The 19,464-nt window shown below is 39.8% G+C and overlaps 1 protein-coding gene across 2 annotated transcripts in view; it reads right to left on the reverse strand.

Annotated features, from left to right (window-relative positions):
* Nucleotides 1–19,464, reverse strand: part of st3gal8 (ST3 beta-galactoside alpha-2,3-sialyltransferase 8) — a 62,434-nt gene that overhangs the window by 19,169 nt on the left and 23,801 nt on the right. Inside the window, exons 2-4 of one of the 2 annotated variants that reach the window (XM_061984730.1) lie at nt 16,183–16,241; nt 13,208–13,294; nt 1,184–1,588 (exon numbers count right to left, since the gene is read on the reverse strand). In XM_061984730.1, coding sequence (XP_061840714.1) covers nt 1,184–1,373 — 190 coding nt within the window. In that variant the 5' untranslated portion in view covers nt 1,374–1,588; nt 13,208–13,294; nt 16,183–16,241. Of the gene's footprint in view, nt 1–1,183; nt 1,589–4,396; nt 4,455–13,207; nt 13,295–16,182; nt 16,242–19,464 lie in introns of those variants that run through there. The other variant, XM_061984731.2, reaches the window with a different exon arrangement.

Here is a 19,464-nt window from a genome sequence, read left to right on the forward strand (position 1 = left end):
TAACTTAGGGTACATTAAACATACGTATGTTTATTATTGCAATTTAGTCTTTAAATAAAATAGTGAACATACTAGACAACTTGTCTTTTAGTAGTAAGTAAACAAACAAAGGCTCCTAACTAGTCTGCTGACGTATGCAGTAACATATTGTGTCTTTTATATTATATTATTTTGTCAACATTATAAAAGACAAGCTGTAAAAACTGATTATTAATCTACTTGTTCATTTACTGTTAATATCTGCTTATTTTCTGTTTTAACATGTTATATCTACACTTCTGTTAAAATGTAATAATCACTTATTCTTCTCTTGTTTGATACTTTACATTAGTTTTGGGATACCACACATTTAGGTATCGATCGGATACCAAGTAGTTACAGGCTCATACATTGGTCATATTCAAAGTCCTCATGTGTCCAGAGACATATTTCCTGAGTTTATAAACATAATATGAATTTTAAAAAAAAGAAAAAAGATTTTGTGATGATAAAAAATATCGATGTAATCATAGTAGTAACGACGAGATACGCTCTTGTACTTTGTATCATTACGGTGGATGGACCCATGGCGTTTGTTTACATTCAGGAACGGCGTCATTAGCGGTGACGCCGGTGAGCTACGGTGTGTCGTGAAGCATGTTTAGCTATTCCTCGTCCTCCACTGATAATGGTACTTGTAAGAAACATACTTTATTTGTCACTATTGAGGCCAGGATTAGTGATTTAGAAGTAGCTTAAACAATGCCGACTGCGAAGTCGGCACCTCTTCCTGAGGGTGTTTCAGTGTTACAACTTCACCTTTATCTTTAGTTTTTACACCAAAATGCATCCATTCTCCCTTTTCTGTCTACACACTGTGTCTGCTTGTAAGTACTCCGTGTGTGTCCGCTGTCGAACATGCTCCTCTGCTTGTAAAACCAGCAATGTCATGTTGTGACATGCCGTCACGCCCGTAAAAAAAAACGGTACTTTTTAAAGGCGGTATAGTACCGAATATGATTCATTAGTATCGCGGTACTATACTAGTACCGGTATACCGTACAACCCGAGCACTGACCAAAACACAAAACCATTACATCTGGTCTTTCCTTACTTAGCCGCCTGGATATTTTACAAAGTGACAGAACTTTGTAAAGATTATTTCCGAGACCTCAAATGTTGCCGTAAACACAACGATACTCACCCGTCTCCCTACGGAAGGATTTCCCACTGGATGTAGCCAGGCTGGGGGGCGTGTCCAAGTACAAAGACAGGAAATGCCTTTTTTGGATACTCTGACTGGCGAGCATGAGGAGGAGGACGGCGGCGATCACCACCACCACGTACAGCTTCCTCTTCGGCAACATGGCTAGGCTGGTGAAGGGGCGGGGCATCAGCAGGACGCGTGACGGCGAGCCGACTTTAAGTCCGTTGTGTCAGCATTGGCTGGGGCGTTCCCTCTGCCCTCATCTCGACCTCTGCCTGGGCCCTCGCCACACTTTTATCTCCATGGAGCAGGTGTGTGTGTGTGTGTGTGTGTGTGTGTGTGTGTGTGAGAGATAACTCGACACCGCCTTCCTGTTGGTGCATACAGGAACTATGGCGACACCTGCGACGGGCAGAGACACAACAACTTTAGTCCCCATGTGGATTCGGTTATCTGTCTCATATCAGCCAAAAAGCAAGTATCGTTTTATATCAGCTCGTATCTAAGATGTCCGATACAAGCCAGTTAACATCTAAATGTCCTCCAAAAAACACACACGTTGCTTTGTTTCTGTATTTTAGTCCTTTCAAAGGGTAAACAGTTGGCGGTTACACAACAGCTAAACACACAATAGCTCACCGCTAACAGCAAGCTAGCACCCCTGAGTCCCAACGTATGTATCTGTGTTATTTTTGACTCCGCTGGACAGGGGTGACAGGGTTAAAGGTCGCATAGTTTCTTTGGCTGAAAAAAATCATGTGACAGCACATCTGGAATATTGGAATCTGGACACCGAAATGGAAACATACGCACACTTAATAATAAATAATAAAAGTACCCCTGATAGTCACACACACACTCGGTGTGGTGAAATTACCCTCTGCATTTGACCCATCCCCTTGTTCTACCCCCTGGGAGGTGAGGGGAGCAGTGAGCAGTCACGCTCGGGAATCATTTTGGTGATATAACCCCCAATTCCAACCCTTGATGCTGAATGTCAAGGAGGGAGGTAATGGGTCCCATTTTTATAGTCTTTGGTATGACTCGGCCGGGGTTTGAACTGACGATCTACAGATCTCAGGGCGGACACTAACCACGTGGTTAGAGCACTTGTCTTTTAGACCTTGACTGAAGCAAACTGCCATATTCTTATTCCGACACATTTGGTACACCAAAACAGGACTTGGCCCTCACTCATAAAAACATGATACCACCACTGGTCTGACAGAGAATAAGTAGACAGAGCAAGGAGGGATCATTGGTCTGTGATGGGTGGATAATGGCAGTGATAACTCGGCATTATCATTATTTTGTCGGACAAGTGACCAGGTTTTCTGTTCGATGTCAACATGGTCTTTGGCGAAGCACGGTGAATGGCCGAACCGCCATCTAAACTGGCAATGTGAGAAGGGCCCTTCAAGCACCGACAACGTTAGAGAGTACTGGTTAAAGGTCGCATAGTTTCTTGAGCTGAACAAAATCACGTGACAGCACATATGAAATCTTGGAATCTGGACACCGAAATGGAAACATACAGCACACTTCTCTTTTAGACCTTGACTGAAGCAAACTGCCATATCTTTATTCTGACACATTGAGTTCACCAAAACTAGACTTGGCCCTCACTCATAAAAACATGATACCACCACTGGTCTGACATAAAATAAGTAGACAGAGCAAGGAGGGATCATTAGTCTGCGACGGGTGGATAATGGCAGTGATAACTCGGCTGTGACTAGTGATGGGTCCGGCAACACCGATGCATCGGCGCATGCGTCGAGCTCATAGAGCGAAACCCTGTGTCGGTGCGCGTACCGCTTTTAGAAAGTCACGTGACCGATCATGAGCTGTTTTGGTCACGTGACCGATACGCGAACTGTGTCGCACTGACGCCTCCTCTGTGCCCTGTGAGCGGCTCTTTTCTACAGCCGGAGAAATACTAAGAAGAGAAAGCGTCTAAAATTGAATACGTTGGAAAAACTGTTTTTTTTTTAAATAAAAATGTGTAAAAAAAATAAATAATAATTTCCAGGTCCACAAGCATCCTCATTCACAACACGTTCTCTTAGATTTCCATGTTATGATACATGTTCACATTATTTATTGACTGTATCTAAAAAAGACAAAAAATATATTTTTATTTAAATGAAGTTATGAAATAATCCTAAATAAAATACAATGACTTGGTTTATATTATTGTATATACTAGGTCAGTGGTTCTCAACCTTTTTTCAGCAATGTACCCCCTGTGAATTTTTTTTAATTCAAGTACCCCCTAATCAGAGCAAAGCATTTTTGGTTGAAAAAAAAATACAGCACTAAGTCATCAGTTTCTGATTTATTAAATTGTATAACAGTGCAAAATATTGCTCATTTGTAGTGGTCTTTCTTGAACTATTTGGAAAAAAAGATATAAAAATAACTAAAAATAAACAAGTGATTCAATTATAAATAAAGATTTCTACACATAGAAGTAATCATCAACTTAAAGTGCCCTCTTTGGGGATTGTAATAGAGATCCATCTGGATTCATGAACTTAATTCTAAACATTTCTTCACAAAAAAAAAAAAATCTTTAACATCAATATTTATGGAACACGTCCACAAAAAATCTAGCTGTCAACACTGAATATTGCATTGTTGCATTTCTTTTCAGTTCTTTTTGACAGACATTTTAGTGACAAACCTGAGCTTGTGCTTCACTGAGTTTATGAACTTACATTCATATTTTGTTGAAGTATTATTCAATAAATATATTTATAAAGGATTTTTGAATTGTTGCTATTTTTAGAATATTTTTTAAAAATCTCATGTACCCCTTGGCATACCTTCAAGTACCCCCAGGGGTACGCGTACCCCCATTTGAGAACCACTGTACTAGGTCATAAAATCAGTGTCAGTTGAGTCGGTCCATATGTTGCCTGTAGGGATTTTTAATGTCCAGCAGATGTCAGTATTTAGTGACACAGTATCGACACAGTATCAATACAGTTTTGCAATGTGTCGAAACACTTCATGACGCCTCATCAACCCATCACTAGCTGTGACAGTTTGACCCCCCCACTCCCACTGTCACCGTTTCACCTTAAACTTCCTTACAAACCGTGCACATCTGTAAGGAAACACAACTTGGACAAACAACAAACATTCGATCTGTTTGAGTCAGTGAAAAGCATGTGCTCAACAATCAAATTATAACCTGTCACTCACCATGGCTCTGAACAGGTGGCTAAAAGAGTCAGGGTCGGGCTGAGGGCTTTATATAGGTGAACACACCTGCCTTGACTAATTAGGCCTAATTTGGGCCGAACCATGGTTCTCAAAAGCTGAGTGTTACAGAAGGACACCGGACATTTAAAAGTTATGTTACCTAAGCCTGAATACACTGTATACAAAAATGATTGCTCTACAAATGCAAAAGTACTATGTGAATACTTTTAGATGTGTGATGGCTATTTATGGTGTATTTTACAAAAGAACGGCATTCTTAATTCCCCCTGTCAAATTGGTCCCAGCTAGTGGGCGGGGCTATGGGCTATTTAAGTTGGAAAATGCCATTTTTCTGACGGTCTGCTGTCTGTCACTGCCAGAGGAAGTTCTCTGTCCTGAGCAGGAGCTCAGGTCTCCATGCATTAGTGATGGGTTGATGAGGCGTCAGGAAGCGTTTCGACACATTGCAAAACTGTATTGATACTGTGTCGATACTGTGTCACTAAATACTGACATCTGCTGGACATTAAAAATCCCTACAGGCAACCTATGGACCGATTCAACTGACACTGATTTTATGCCCTAGTACAGGGGTCACCAACCTTTTTGAAACCAAAAACTACTTCTTGGGTACTGATTAATGCGAAGGGCTACCAATTTGATACACACTTAAATAAATAAATATATTGTCATTTGTAAGTTACACGTAAGTGTGATTTAAACAAGAATAGCTAAATAAATTTATATATGTAAAAAAATGGGTATTTCTGTCTGTCATTCCGTCGTACATTTTTTTTTCCTTTTACGGAAGGTTTTTTGTAGGGAATAAATGATGAAAAAAACACTTAATTGAACGGTTTAAAAGAGGAGAAAACACAAAAAAAATTAAAATAACATTTTGAAACATAGTTTATCTTCAATTTCAACTCTTTAAAATTCAAAATTCAACCGACAAAAAGAAGAGAAAAACTAGCTAATTTGAATCTTTTTGAAAAAATTAAAAAAAGAATTTATGGAACATCATTAGTAATTTTTCCTGATTAAGATCATTTTTAGAATTTTGATGACATGTTTTAAATTGGTTAAAATCCAATCTGCACTTTGTTAGAATATTTAACAAATTGGACCAAGCTATATTTCTAACAAAGACAAATCAGTATTTATTCTAGATTTTCCAGAACAACAATTTTAAAATAAATTCAAAATACTTTGAAATAAGATTTAAATTTGATTCTACAGGTTTTCTAGATTTGCCAGAATAATTTTTTGGAATTTTAATCATAGTAAGTTTGAAGAAATATTTCACAAATATTCTTCGTCGAAAAACCAGAAGCTAAAATATTTATTATTCTTTACAATAAAAAAAAAAAAAAAAAAATTACTTGAACATTGATTTAAATTGTCAGGAAAGAAGAGGAAGAAATTTAAAAGGTAAAAAGGTATATTTGTTTAAAAATCCTAAAATCATTTTTAAGGTTGTATTTTTTCTCTAAAATTGTATTTCTAAAAGTAATAAGAAGCAAAGTAAAAAATAAATGAATTTATTTAAACAAGTGAAGACCCATCCATCCATCCATTTTCTACCGCTTATTCCAAGTGAAGACCAAGTCTTTAAAATATTTTCTTGGATTTTCAAATTCTATTTGAGTTTTGTCTCTTTTAAAATTAAAAATGTCGAGCAAAGCGAGACCAGCTTGCTAGTAAATAAATACAATTTAAAAAATAGAGGCAGCTCACTGGTAAGTGCTGCTCTTTGAGCTATTTTTAGAACAGGCGAGCGGGCGACTGATCTGGTCCTTACGGGCTACCTGGTGACCGCGGGCACCGCATTGGTGACCTCTGCCCTAGTATATACAATAATATAAACCAAGTCATTGTATTTCATTTAGGATTATTTCATATCTTCATTTAAATAAAAATATATTTTTATCTTTTTTAGATACAGTCAAGAAATAATGTGAACATGTATCATAACATGGAAATCTAAGAGAACGTGTTGTGAATGATTGTGGACTGGGAATTGTTTTAATTTTATTTTTTTACACATTTTTATTAAAAAAAAAATAAAAAAGTTTTTCCGACGTATTACATTTTAGACGATTTCTCTTTTTAGTTATTATTTCTCCGGCTGTAGAAAAGACCCGCTCACAGGGCACAGAGGAGGCGTCAGTGCGACACAGTTCGCATATCGGTCACGTGACCAAAACAGCTCATGATCGGTCACGTGACTTTCTAAAAGCGGTACGCGCACCGACACAGGGTTTTGCTCTATGAGCTCGACGCATGCGCCGATGCATCGGTGTTGCCAGACCCATCACTACCATGCATCAAACATCTACTGAGATTTTGAGTGCTTTGTTTCCTCTTGTTGTTGTTCACCTCTTGACACTTTGGGATTTAAATAAATGTTTGTAAACTGTTACCAACTGCGTGCCTTGCCATCCTTGGTTTGAAAGTCTGGTTTGCAAAGGTTACATTACCTTCACCCGAGACGGGGTGTGAGACCGGCATTATAATTTTTTCGTCGGACGAGTGACCAGGTTTTCTGTTCGGTGTCAACACAGTCTTTGGCGAAGCACGGTGAATGGCTGAACCGCCATCTAAACTGGCAATGTGAGAAAGCCCCTTCAAGCACCGATGACGTTAGAGGACTGGTTAAAGGTTGCATAGTTCCTTGAGCTGAACAAAATCACGTGACAGCACATATGGAATCTTGGAATCTGGACACCGAAATGGAAACATATGTAAACTGCCATCTTCTTATTCGGACACATTGAGTCCACCAAAACTAGACTTGGCCCTCACTCATAAAAGCATGATACTGGTCTGACAAAGAATAAGTAGACAGAGCAAGGAGGGATCATTAGTCTGTGACTGGCTGATTACGGCAGTGACAACCCGGCATTATCAAGGGTCTTGCGGTGCAAACAGTGAAAGGCATTTTGAACACGACCCATTTCAAACCGCCACTAAAATGTTTACATGTTTCATTTTTCTGTCGCACGAGTGACCAAACTGGCAATGGTGAGAAGACCCCTTCACTTTTAGAGGACTTATTTTTTTTAAATCTCTCTATAGCAAAACAAAACAGGCCTTTGTCTTACCAAAACTTGGGGTGCAACTATTTGTTGATATTGTCAACAAATATCGACAATTAAATGTGTCGCCAGACAAATTTTTTTGTCGACAACAGTCATCACTCGTGTTTTCCCGGAGGGAAGCGAGCGCAACCACTCGAACAACATCACGGGGGAAACATGTAAAGTGCGGTAAAATTTCCTCTTCGTCTTGTTAAAAACATGAAAACATTGCTCACTTTGCAAAGTAGATCTTGTTTTTACGACATTTGTGTTACACGAGCATTTAAAGCGAGGGAATGTCGGACATCTGCAGGACGCGGTCTCAACTCGGTAAGATTGTTACCTTGCTAGCACGCAAACAAGTGTGAAACGAAGTTTTGTGAAAAATAACTAACTATCATTTAGCCAAGGCCTGCCAGTCAAACTTCGTCTAAATAAATTCTAGTACTTTTTAAAGCATCATCAATTTGCAGTGCAATGAAAAAGGCACAGTAAGAAACGGTAATCGCACATAAATGTGTCCCGTGAAAAATCGTCCGACTGGAACTCTCTAATAACTAAAGTTCCTTGGGTGAATAATGTAAACTCACTACACCGGTATGTTTTACTGCTTTCATGGCGAGTTTACTGACAGATATCAGTAAGAACTTTACACTACTTTATATTAGAAATGGCAACAGCCGAGGATGAATGTCCCATAACAAGAAGATAGAGAAAAAGAAAAAGCTTATCGACTATGGTGTCAACACGGACTACAAAGGCAGATGCGCACAATTTTTCAGGACTTATGCAGATCCCAGATACACATCAGCAGGTACCAGAAGGTAAAAAAAGTTGCTTTTGCATAAAATTGCGAAACAAAACGGCAGATAATATATCTTACCTTATACACACACCATAATAATACTCCTATGTTGAAGCACAATACAATCCATCAAGCGGTGTGGCTTCATAGCTTACCAAAGTCGTACTAAAAAATTGTGATAGATTTTTGAGCGCCGTGTGTAATGTTCTATATTTTCAATGGAACATATCAAATGTTTGTGTTATTTGCTTGAGTCATATCGCAGTCTACACGTATCTCTTATGTGTGACTGCCATCATAATGCAGTCTACATGTATCTCTTATGTGTGACTGCCATCTACTGGTCACACTTATCATTACACTTTGTACCAAATAAAATAGCTTCAAGGTCAATAAGCAAAACCAGAATTATTCTGTACATTAGACGCACCGGGTTATAAGGCACACTGTTGAGTTTTGAGAAAATGAAAGGATTTTAAGTGCGCCTTATAGTCCGAAAAACACGGTAGTTATGAATGAATGTTCGCAAGAACATCCCTAAAAATATCCCAAGCTGAATGTACAAGTCGATGGCTAAATTAGAGCCATTTAATGTGTACGCATTATAAACCGATTAGTCGACGAATAATTAAGATATTTGATGACTAGTTGACTATCAACATAGTCTTTAACCACAAGCACCCCAACACCAACTCAGGGGGCCACAGCCACACCCACACACAGCTATCACAGGGACTCTCACAGAACTTTTCCACTACACATAACTGCGAGTCTTGTGACATTAGAAAAAAAGACCAAAATAAGCAACAGAAGATAATTCTCTGGTAGTTCTAAACACATTTGTTGTGCTTTTCATGGTTTTTACTCAGTTTGTGCAAAGCAATGTTAAGATGCAAAATGGCTATCTCACAATTCTCGAACACCACCTCAGATTTCCGTCCTTTGGGGAACACTGCAACTATCTCATCAACTTAGTGGGATTTATGTGCTGCTGATCCCACATTATTTATTTAGGATTGTCCATGATGCCATTACACCAAACACTTATCTTGAGTCTATTCCCAGTACTTGAATAGCGTAATACTTTGATTAGCAACATTAGCAAGCATGCTTCAATGTGGACGTGTTGACTTTAGATAAGGTTAATTTAATTGTTGCCACCGATTCCAATCATTTTTGGAGCTATGAATCATCGCAACTGAATAAAGTAGAAACCTGTGCCAAGGTTTTACAATGGCCTAAGTGCTCGTTAAAACTCATGGCAATATTTCAAATATGACAAATCTGGGGACTCAACATTAAAAGCTTCGTGTGGACGAGAATGTTTTTAGCTGAAAACATATTCAAACAATGTCATTTGGGTCCACATAAGTGTTTTTGTGAAGATTTGTGTGAAAGCCCAGAACATGTGCATTCACGAGCAAAACAACAATGGTGGAGTGTAGACGTTTGAAGGTTTGAGTTACAGAAAGACTCCAGACTGTTGGTGAGTTTTACAAAGTGGTAACAAGTTTTAACTGTGGGTTGGGCGACCTGGGTCTTGTGGGACTTGTTAAGGAGTACGAAGCTACAGTATCTTCTCCAGACTAGAGTTGTCCCGATACCAATATTTTGGTACTGGTACCAAAATGTATTTTAATACTTTTCGATACTTTTCTAATTAAAGGGCACCACAACAAATGGCATTATTATCTTTATTTGAACAAAAAATCTTAGTGTACATTAAACATATGTTTATTATTGCAATTTAGTCCTTAAATAAAATAGTGAACATATTAGACAACTTGTCTTGTAGTAGTAAGTAAACAAACAAAGGCTCCTAATTAGTCTGCTGACGTATGCAGTAAAATATTGTGTCATTTACATTCTATTATTTTGTCAACATTATGAGGGAAAATGTAAAAACGGATTATTAATCTACTTGTTCATTTACTGTTAATATCTGCTTATTTTCTGTTTTAACATGTTATATCTACACTTCTGTTAAAATGTAATATTTTCTGTTGTTTGATACTTTACATTAGTTTTGGATGATACCACAAATTTGGGTATCGATCCGATACCAAGTAGTTATAGGACCATCCAATGGTCATAATTTAAGTCCTCATGCATCCAGGGACGAATTTCCTGAGTTTATAAACATCCATCCATTTTCTACCGCTGGAGCCTATTTTAGCTGCATTCGGGCGGAAGGCGGTGTACACCCTGGACAAGTCGCCAACTCATCACAGGGCCAACACAGATAGACAGACAACATTAACACTAGTTTGATAAACATAATATACATTTTAAAAAACAAAAAATTATTTTGTGATGCTAAAAAATATCGATGTAATCATAGTAGTATCGACGAGATACGCTCCTGTACTTAGTATCATTACAGTGGATATCAGGTGGAGATCCACCCATGGCGTTAGTTTACATTGTGACGCCGGTGAGCTATTGTATCCTCCTACGGTGCGTAGTGAAGCATGTTTAGCTATTTCTCGTCCTTCAGTGATAATGGTACTTGTAAGAAACTTACTTTATTTGTCGCCATGGAGGCGAAGATTAGTGATTTATAAGTAGCTGGACGTTAGCTGCTAGCTAGCTAGCCATGTCTAAAAGCACCTCTTCCTGAGGGTGTTTCAGTGTTATAACTTCACCTTTATCTTTACTTTTTACACCAAAATGCGTCCATTCTCCCTTTTCTGTCTACACAGTTTTTGTTTGTAAGTACTCCGTGTGCGCGCGCTGCCGAACATGCTCCTCTGCTCGTAAAACCAGCAATGTGGTTGAAAAAAGGGGGTGGCGGGGACCGGTACTTTTTAGCGGCGGTATAGTACCGAACATGATTAATTAGTATCGCGGTACTATACTAGTACCGGTATATTGAACAACCCTACTCCAGACATTCACTTGATTGTGGCCCGGCTAAAAAGTGTGTACATCGCATCGAATTAACTGACAACCACTCATTCCGCATGAGCTCCCCCAGCTCTTTATCAGAAGCTCAGACATGTGTTTACGGAAATGGAGGAAAAGGAAGTCCTCTGTTAACCCATTAACCCATCTGTTAACTATGCGCCTCCTCTCGTTTTGGTTTAGAAGAAGGATGGTGGACTGAGGATTTGCACAGATTTCAGTAATTCAAAGAGCTTTATTAGGTCTTGAAAAAATTATGCGATTTTGTTATTTTTATAGCCAGACCTGTGTTTATTTCCGTAGCTGACGGTTTCGGCCACAACCGTTGTCTTTCTTAGAGGTTGTCACGTGATGTTGCTGTGACGTGTCTGGTCGTTGGATCAGAGAAGTCGTTCCAGCTTTCTACATGATAGTTTAAGAGCTGTAGTTTCTTCTGTAAACCAGGGGATACGCTTTTTAGGGGCCTTTTTTTAGCTTTAGCGGTGCTATGCTCTCAATGGTGTCGCGCAGGGCATTGTTAAAGTTGTTAGTGAGGTTATCAATAGAGCCCACATCATTTGGGAATGGCGCCATTACCGAAGGCAGTAGGCCAGCAAGAGTCGTAGTTGTGACATCATTAATGTTGCGGCTGCTAAAGCATTGGTTTTTAGTAGCTTAATGACAATGAGTCAGAACTTAGAATTTTATAAGGTAATGATCGGACATTACTTTAGTGTACGGGAGTATCATAACTTTGGAGGTGGTGACACCCCGGACAAGCACTATATCTATTGTATTACCTTTGCCATGCGTGGGTTCATTTATTATTCGTGTAAGACCACAGCTATCAATTATAGTCTGGAACGCCACGGACTAAGGGTCTGATGGGGTATTCATACCGATATTAAAATCCTCCATTATAATTATATTATCTGCGTGCATCACTAGATCAGTGACAAACTCTGAAAATTCACTGATAAAGTCCGAATACGGCCCAGAGGGGCGGTAGATAACAGCCAGGTAGAGAGGTAGCGGTGTGACAGACCTCATAGTAAGTACCTCAAATGATTTATATTTATTACTTAGGCTAGAGGTAAGGTCAAGGATTTCATTGGATATTAGTGCGACTCCTCCACTCCTTTTAAGGGGACGGGCAATATGTGCATTCGTATAGTTAAGAGGAGATGCCTCGTTAAACTGGAAAAATTAATCTGGTTTGAACCAGGTTTCGCTGAGACCAATGATGTTAATATTGTTGTCTGTAATGACATCATTAACTAATATGTTTTGGGAGACAATGTTCTGTTTTGAGGATTTTTGTTAATGGTATCCGTAGTAATGATATTAATAACGTTACCTTTATTTTGCGTAGATAATTTCGATCATATCTAGGAATTGATATGATGGGGATCTTCACATTGTTTCCTTGGTGCTGCGATAGATTTAACGCTCCATAATTTGCCACCTCAGTAGAATGCATGTTCACCTCTGGCACAGGCACTACAGAAAAAAAACATTTTGTGAGTTGTGTATTATTCTATAAGAAATGCTAAGTGTGCAAGAATTTTCCAGCATGGAGCTGGTTAGTTCTAGCTTAACTGAAATGAAGAGGTCTGACTGCAGATGGCACTGTCAGCCTGCTACTACAAGCAGGAAGACAGCGCCAAAAACGGTTTGAATCAGCTGACCAGACCCGTCACAGCAACATCACGTGACAACCTCTGAGGAAGGCAACGGTTGTGGCAGAAAAAAGTCAGGTATGGAAATAAACACAGGTCTGGCTGTAAGAATAACGAAATCACACCGATTTCAGATGGCTGAATACACCGACTCTGAAAGACACACATCCTTTGCCTCAACAAACCGACTGCTCCGCTGCACTTGGAGGAAATGCTTACTTGAGCACGATGGACCTGACCTCTGGTTTCTATAAAATTTCCATGTGTGAAGAGGACAAGAAGTACACAACAGCCAATGGCTGAATGAAAATAACATAATGCCATAAGGGCGTTGTAACAGTCCAGCTTCTTACATGCCACTTACCTCAAGTACGCAAGTCTGCTGTGCGATCTAGATGAGCTTCTTGTCTTCGCTCCAACAGAAGAAGAGGCTCTCAACAGGCTTCAGGTCCTTTTCCAAAGATTAAGAGAAAATAACCTCAAGCTGAGCCCCCAAAGATGTAATTAAATACGGAAATATGTGAAGTTGCTTGGTCATGTCAATGATCAATATTTGGACATTATTCAATCCAGTCAGATTCGTCCACGTATTAATCGTGATGCATTGGCGAATCAATCATTTTTCCCACCTTTAGCCTTGGGACTGTCTTGTACCAACTGCCTGCTGGGGAATATAAGGCTGGTCCCATCGCGTTTGCTAGCAATTTTCTTAGCAAAAGGCAGTAGAGCTATCCCGGCCATATTTTGGAGCTTATGGCTCTTAAGAGGCGTGTCACAGAGAAGTTCAGTCCCTGGCTGAAAGGGTACACCTTCACTGTGTGGGCAGCAGAGGTGGGTAGTAACACGCTACATTTACTCCGTTACATCTACTTGAGTAACTTTTGGGATAAATTGTACTTCTAAGAGTAGTTTTAATGCAACATACTTTTACTTTTACTTGAATATATTTACAAAGAAGAAACGGTACTTTTACTCCGCTCCATTTATCTACATTCAGCTCGCTATTCGCTACTGATTTTTATCGATCTGTTAATGCACGCTTTGTTTGTTTTGGTTTGTCAGACAGACCTTCAAAGTAGGATCTATCGCATGCCTGCGTTTCACCAATCAAATACAGTCACTGGTGACGTTTGACTCCGTTTCACCAATCAAATGCAGTCACTGGTGACGTTTGACTCCGTTTCACCAATCAAACAGAGCCAGGCGGTCACACGATTAACAAGCTTAAGCTTACATGAACTCAACATCAAATTTGAGGAAGCACATTGCGGTAAGTAACCTTAGTAGATATTTTGGCTGTCACCGTAGGCTGATGTTAGCTTCCCTGCTATGAATCACTGTCAAATGTACATCGTGTGGGGACATTTATTAACGCACTGCAGCCTCAAAGACACACACACACACACACACACACACACACACACACACAAGCACAGTCGCACACACACACACACACACACGCATGCATAGAAACACCAATCAGTGTGTTCCCAGGAGCAGCCCACACCTATCAGTTTATGGTTTGCGTAAAGGCTAACTTTTTATTTTCCTTTGTAATCTCTGCCTACTGAGCCTATGGTGCTGTTAAGTTATTGTGGCTCAATTTGCCTGAATTCTTTTTATGTTAATGCATTATTATTTAATATATATTGGTATATATAATCATGCATCATCAGCAGTCATGATGACCCATGACTGCTGCTCCAATTCCACTACTAACCACATTGTGAAGTATGCGGACGACACGACAGTAGTGGGCCTCATCCGTGACAACAACGACATGGACTACAGAGAAGAGGTGAAACATCTGGTTGACTGGTGCAGAACCAACAACCTGGTCCTGAATGTCGACAAGACCAAGGAGATCATTGTTGACTTCAGGAAGCACCAGTCCAGCCACGCTCCACTCTTCATCAACGGCACAGCGGTGGCGATGGTAAGCAGCACCAAGTTCCTGGGGGTGCAGATAACTGACAATACAACCTTGTCCCTACACACCGGAGCTCTTGTAAAAAAAGCTCAGCAGCGCATGCACTTTTTGCGTCGGATGAAAAGAGCACAGCTCCCTCCCCCCATTCTCACCACATTCTACAGAGGCACTATAGAGAGCCTACTGACCAACAGCATCTCTGTCTGGACTGGAGCCTGCAATGCCTCAGACTGGAGGTCTCTGCAGAGAGTGGTGAGGACAGCGGAAAAGATCATCAGGACTCCTCTTCCTCCTATCCAGGAGATCGCAAAAAGCCGCTGCCTGACCAGGGCTCAGAAAATCTGCAAAGACTCATCCCACCCCCACCAAGGACTGTTTTCACTGCTGGACTCTAGAAAGAGGTTCCGCAACCTCCGAAGCAGAACCTCCAGGTTCTGTAACAGCTTCTTCCCTCAGGCCGTAAGACTCTTGAACGCATCATAATTATCCCCTCAACTCCCCCCAAAATGGATTAACTCGCTGGAATAAAAAAAAAACAATATAGCATACATCCATAAACGTGGATGCATATGAAAAAGTGCAATATATTTATCTGTACAGTAACCTATTTATTTATTTATATATGCACCTTATTTCTTTTTTATCCTGCACTACCATGAGCTAATGTAACGAAATTCCGTTCTTATCTGTACTGTAAAGTTCAAATTTGAATGACAATAAAAAGGAAGTCTAAGTCTAAGTCTAAGTCTAAGTTTTAGTTGCTTAAGAGATATTACTGGCTCTGAATTTGCTCATTGCTATTTTTATGTTTTTGTGCATTATTTGTTGCCGTCATCATTAAACAAACAGGTTACTCATCAGTTACTCAGTACTTGAGTAGTTTTTTCACAACATACTTTTTACTTTTACTCAAGTAAATATTTGGGTGACTACTCCTTACTTTTACTTGAGTAATAAATCTCTAAAGTAACAGTACTCTTACTTGAGTACAATTTCTGGCTACTCTACCCACCTCTGGTGAGCAGACAACAACCCACTAATTCATATAGTGACCAAGTCTAAACTTGATGTTTATGAGCTGCATCGGGTGGCCATACTGTCATCCTACACCTTTGATCTGAAGTACATCCCAGGTCCGAAGAATGTTGTGGCTGATGCTGTTAGTCGTAGCTCCTTTACATCCTCTGTCAGTAAACAACTCATTAAGGTGCCGAACAGTGATGTAGTACAGGAAGCGAACAGTGCAGACACAAAAAAATCCAAGATGTTGTTAGACTTGGGACCCAACATTTCCAGGATGTCCGGCACCCAGACATACTGCTCATGGCATCAGGTTACAGCGGGTCAGCTGAAGTGGAAGCTGCATTTGTGTGTCACAATGTTCGGGAGAGGAACTCAGAGTTACTCACCTTGCTCACTATGTTCAGCAGTTACAACTCCAAGACCAGACTCTATGCCTTCGTTTACCCTGCACAAGATAGAAAACCACCAACTTCAGGATAATACAATTTCTGGAATTCTGACGTTTGTGATTAGCAAGATGCATCCTCCCAGATGAGAGACATTCGGTATGTATTCTCGATTATTGACATTGTTTAAGCATAAGGCTAGGCTTAAGATTCAGGATGAGATTCTGTATAGAATACCAAGGGACTCGGTAAGGTGATTTTTTTTCCCAGGTAGTTTTACCAGTTAGTCAGAGGGACAGAGCATTAAATGAGGTCTGTGATTTGGCAGGACACCATGATCAGTCTAGATCTCTCCATTTAGTTAGGCAGCAATTTTTTCTACGCCTGTATGAGTCTACCTGTATTATGTTCGACGGTTGAGAGGTGTGTACTTGCAAAGATCTTTGCAGCAACACGAGCTCCCTTTGAGTATCAAGACAATAGCGTCAATGGAGCGATTTGCATCCATTTCTGGTCAGTAGTAGACATGAACAAGAGATTTGTCGACGTGCTTGTAGTCACTGACCCTTTTACTAAGATGGACCACGCATTGCCTTGTAGGAACCAAACTACCAAGCAAGTCGCCAGAGAGCTATGGGACTGTTTCTTCTGTGTCTACAGGTTTCCTGAAATCCATTCAGACCAAGGCCCCAACTTATGGAGAGAACAGTTTTGTGAACTGCTGCGGCTTTTCGGAGTTGCCAAGTCCTATACCACTGCCTATCACCCTTTGGGCAATGGTGGCACGGAACGATTCACCCACACTCTTGGCAACATGTTGGGTGCGCTCCCTCTCAAGGCCAAACAAGAATGGGCGCAGCAGATCCGCACATTGACGTTCGCCTACAATGTCACAGTTCATGAGACCACTGGCTATGCACTAGTCTATTGAATGTTTGGACATGTCCCAAGATTGCCTGTAGACATTTTATTTAAGTCTGTTCTCCATGACCCCATAATTTCTGACTTTAACACCTCTGGTCATACCTGTCAGAGGCAGTCAGAATTGCTTAGCACACACCACCAAAGAGAACATAAAGCTTGTTAGCACAACAAAAAGCTGAAAGGTTTTGCGCTCTAGGTTGGTGATCGAGTACTGCTTGCTAAGTGGGCGACAAGTGGAAACCTGTGGTGTACACAGGTTCCCACTTGTCTAATGCCTGCCATTCATGTTTACAAAATCAAAGATGCATCAAAACAGCAAAATGTTGTATACAGAAAACAGCTGTTAAGAGTCACTGGGTATCAATCAATTAATTAAAGATTATATATATAACCCTTAATCACAAATGCCTTAAAGGGCTGCATAAGTCAGTCTGTGTCTCCATCTTCATGTGATGACCTCAGTAAGGTGCAGGAGTCCTCACTGGAGCCAACGTCCTTGTGGTTCCTGACTGATCCCAATATGATGCTGGCAGGCACACCTTTAATGACCAGTTGGATCCACAAGTTGTAATGGCCTCTCACTCTGATGCTGTGGATCAGATGGATAGTTAGCATTTATGGGATGGACACGGTACTCCTGACTTATTTAACTCAATTGCTAAAACAGACAACTCTTCAGTTGACGGAGTTTACGAGTCTCTGAGACCGTCCCACCTGTTAAGACTTGGTCCTCATGTTGATTGTCAGACTGCCCTTCCTATTCGAAACTTAGGCCAAACTTTAACCAGGCAACATTCTATGATCACCCATGTGGGTTGAGTGACTCGACTAAGGAACAGACTCAATGAGACCATGGTTTAGTGATTATCTTGCAGCATTGGCTGTTTAGTGTGTACAGTACATTCACTGTATCCTATTTGAAATACTGTACTCTAGTTAGTACAGAAGGACCAGATATATTGTGATGTAGGCACCATATTTTCCTTTGAAGGTCTGGGGCCTGATCAACCTCCATGTTCCTTATCAATCTGTTCATGAATGATGTGGGATAAGATACCGTAGTGTCCAGTCCTTGTTTGGGTTTCATTTATTAGAGATGCTACCTCAGTAGAAGCATTTAGGTCCCACGTTAAACGTATTTGTATACTCTAGCCTTTAAATAGACCCTTTTTTAGACCAGTTGATCTGCCGTCTCTCTTTTCTGCTCTGCACCTTATGGACATAAGACGTAACTGCACTTTTTGTCCATATAGATAAAAATAGTGTTAATATATGAGGTCAAGTCTTATACATAGGACTGCACCATTATGTCAAAATAATAATAAAGATATTTTTTTTAATCAATATTGAAATCAGGATTATTAATCATTATGTTTGGTAAGACAATGTTGGGGTGTGAACGCGACACCATCATGTAATATCTAATAAAAATGCTCTAGATAAACGTTATCTACATATTTAAAGACAAATATTTGTGTTTTGTTCATTAATAGTATCAACATGTCAGCTTTTTTTAATCACATGATGCCTTTATCTCTATTTTCATAGAGAGAGGCATTTTTTAAGTTATACATGTACTAATGTGTGTACATGTACATGCTGTATCGGGACAGATCCATTGAGCGTTTGAACAGAAATATGTCGTATAGGAATTAATCATACACCATAAAACATGAACAAAATGCTGTGTCACATGAATGGTTAAAGTAATTACTTTGTGGAATGGAAAAAAACACAAGTAATGTCAAAAACTTGGTGTTTACTTTTTTATATCAATATAAAACACAAAGCAGTTTGGCTAATGAAGATGAAGTTTAATAAACAAGCTTTGTGCCTCACTGACAACTCAGACTGCATTCAATTGGATGTGATGACAAAACATGATTGGTTAAAGTAATTACTTTGTGGAATGGAAAAAAACACAAGTAATATCAAAAACCTGGTGTTTATTTTTTGGTATCAGTATAAAACACAAAGCAGTTTGGCTAATGAAGATGAAGTCTAATAAACAAGCTTTGTACTTCAACAACAACCATTCACTTCAGTGCAACAGTTTGGCCAACAAAAATAAACAAGAGTGATAACTCTCACATCTTATACACAATCTTTGTGCCTCACTGACAACTCAGCCTGTGTTCAATTGGATGAGATGACAAAACATTTCAGCTAGTAATGGTGTTATTGGAACACTAACAATGTTAGCAGTTAAATAAAGGCTTTATAAACAAGTTGTGACAACGTTCCCGACACATTGCCTTCTGCATGCTAACTCTGTCCCAGCAGCTGCCGGAAAGACGTAGAAGCAATTGAAATGAAGTGAAACGAAGCGATCGACACCATTTACTCGGAGTCAACATT

This window comes from Nerophis lumbriciformis, linkage group LG23 (genome assembly GCF_033978685.3).
Source record: "Nerophis lumbriciformis linkage group LG23, RoL_Nlum_v2.1, whole genome shotgun sequence".
NCBI lineage: Eukaryota > Metazoa > Chordata > Actinopteri > Syngnathiformes > Syngnathidae > Nerophis > Nerophis lumbriciformis.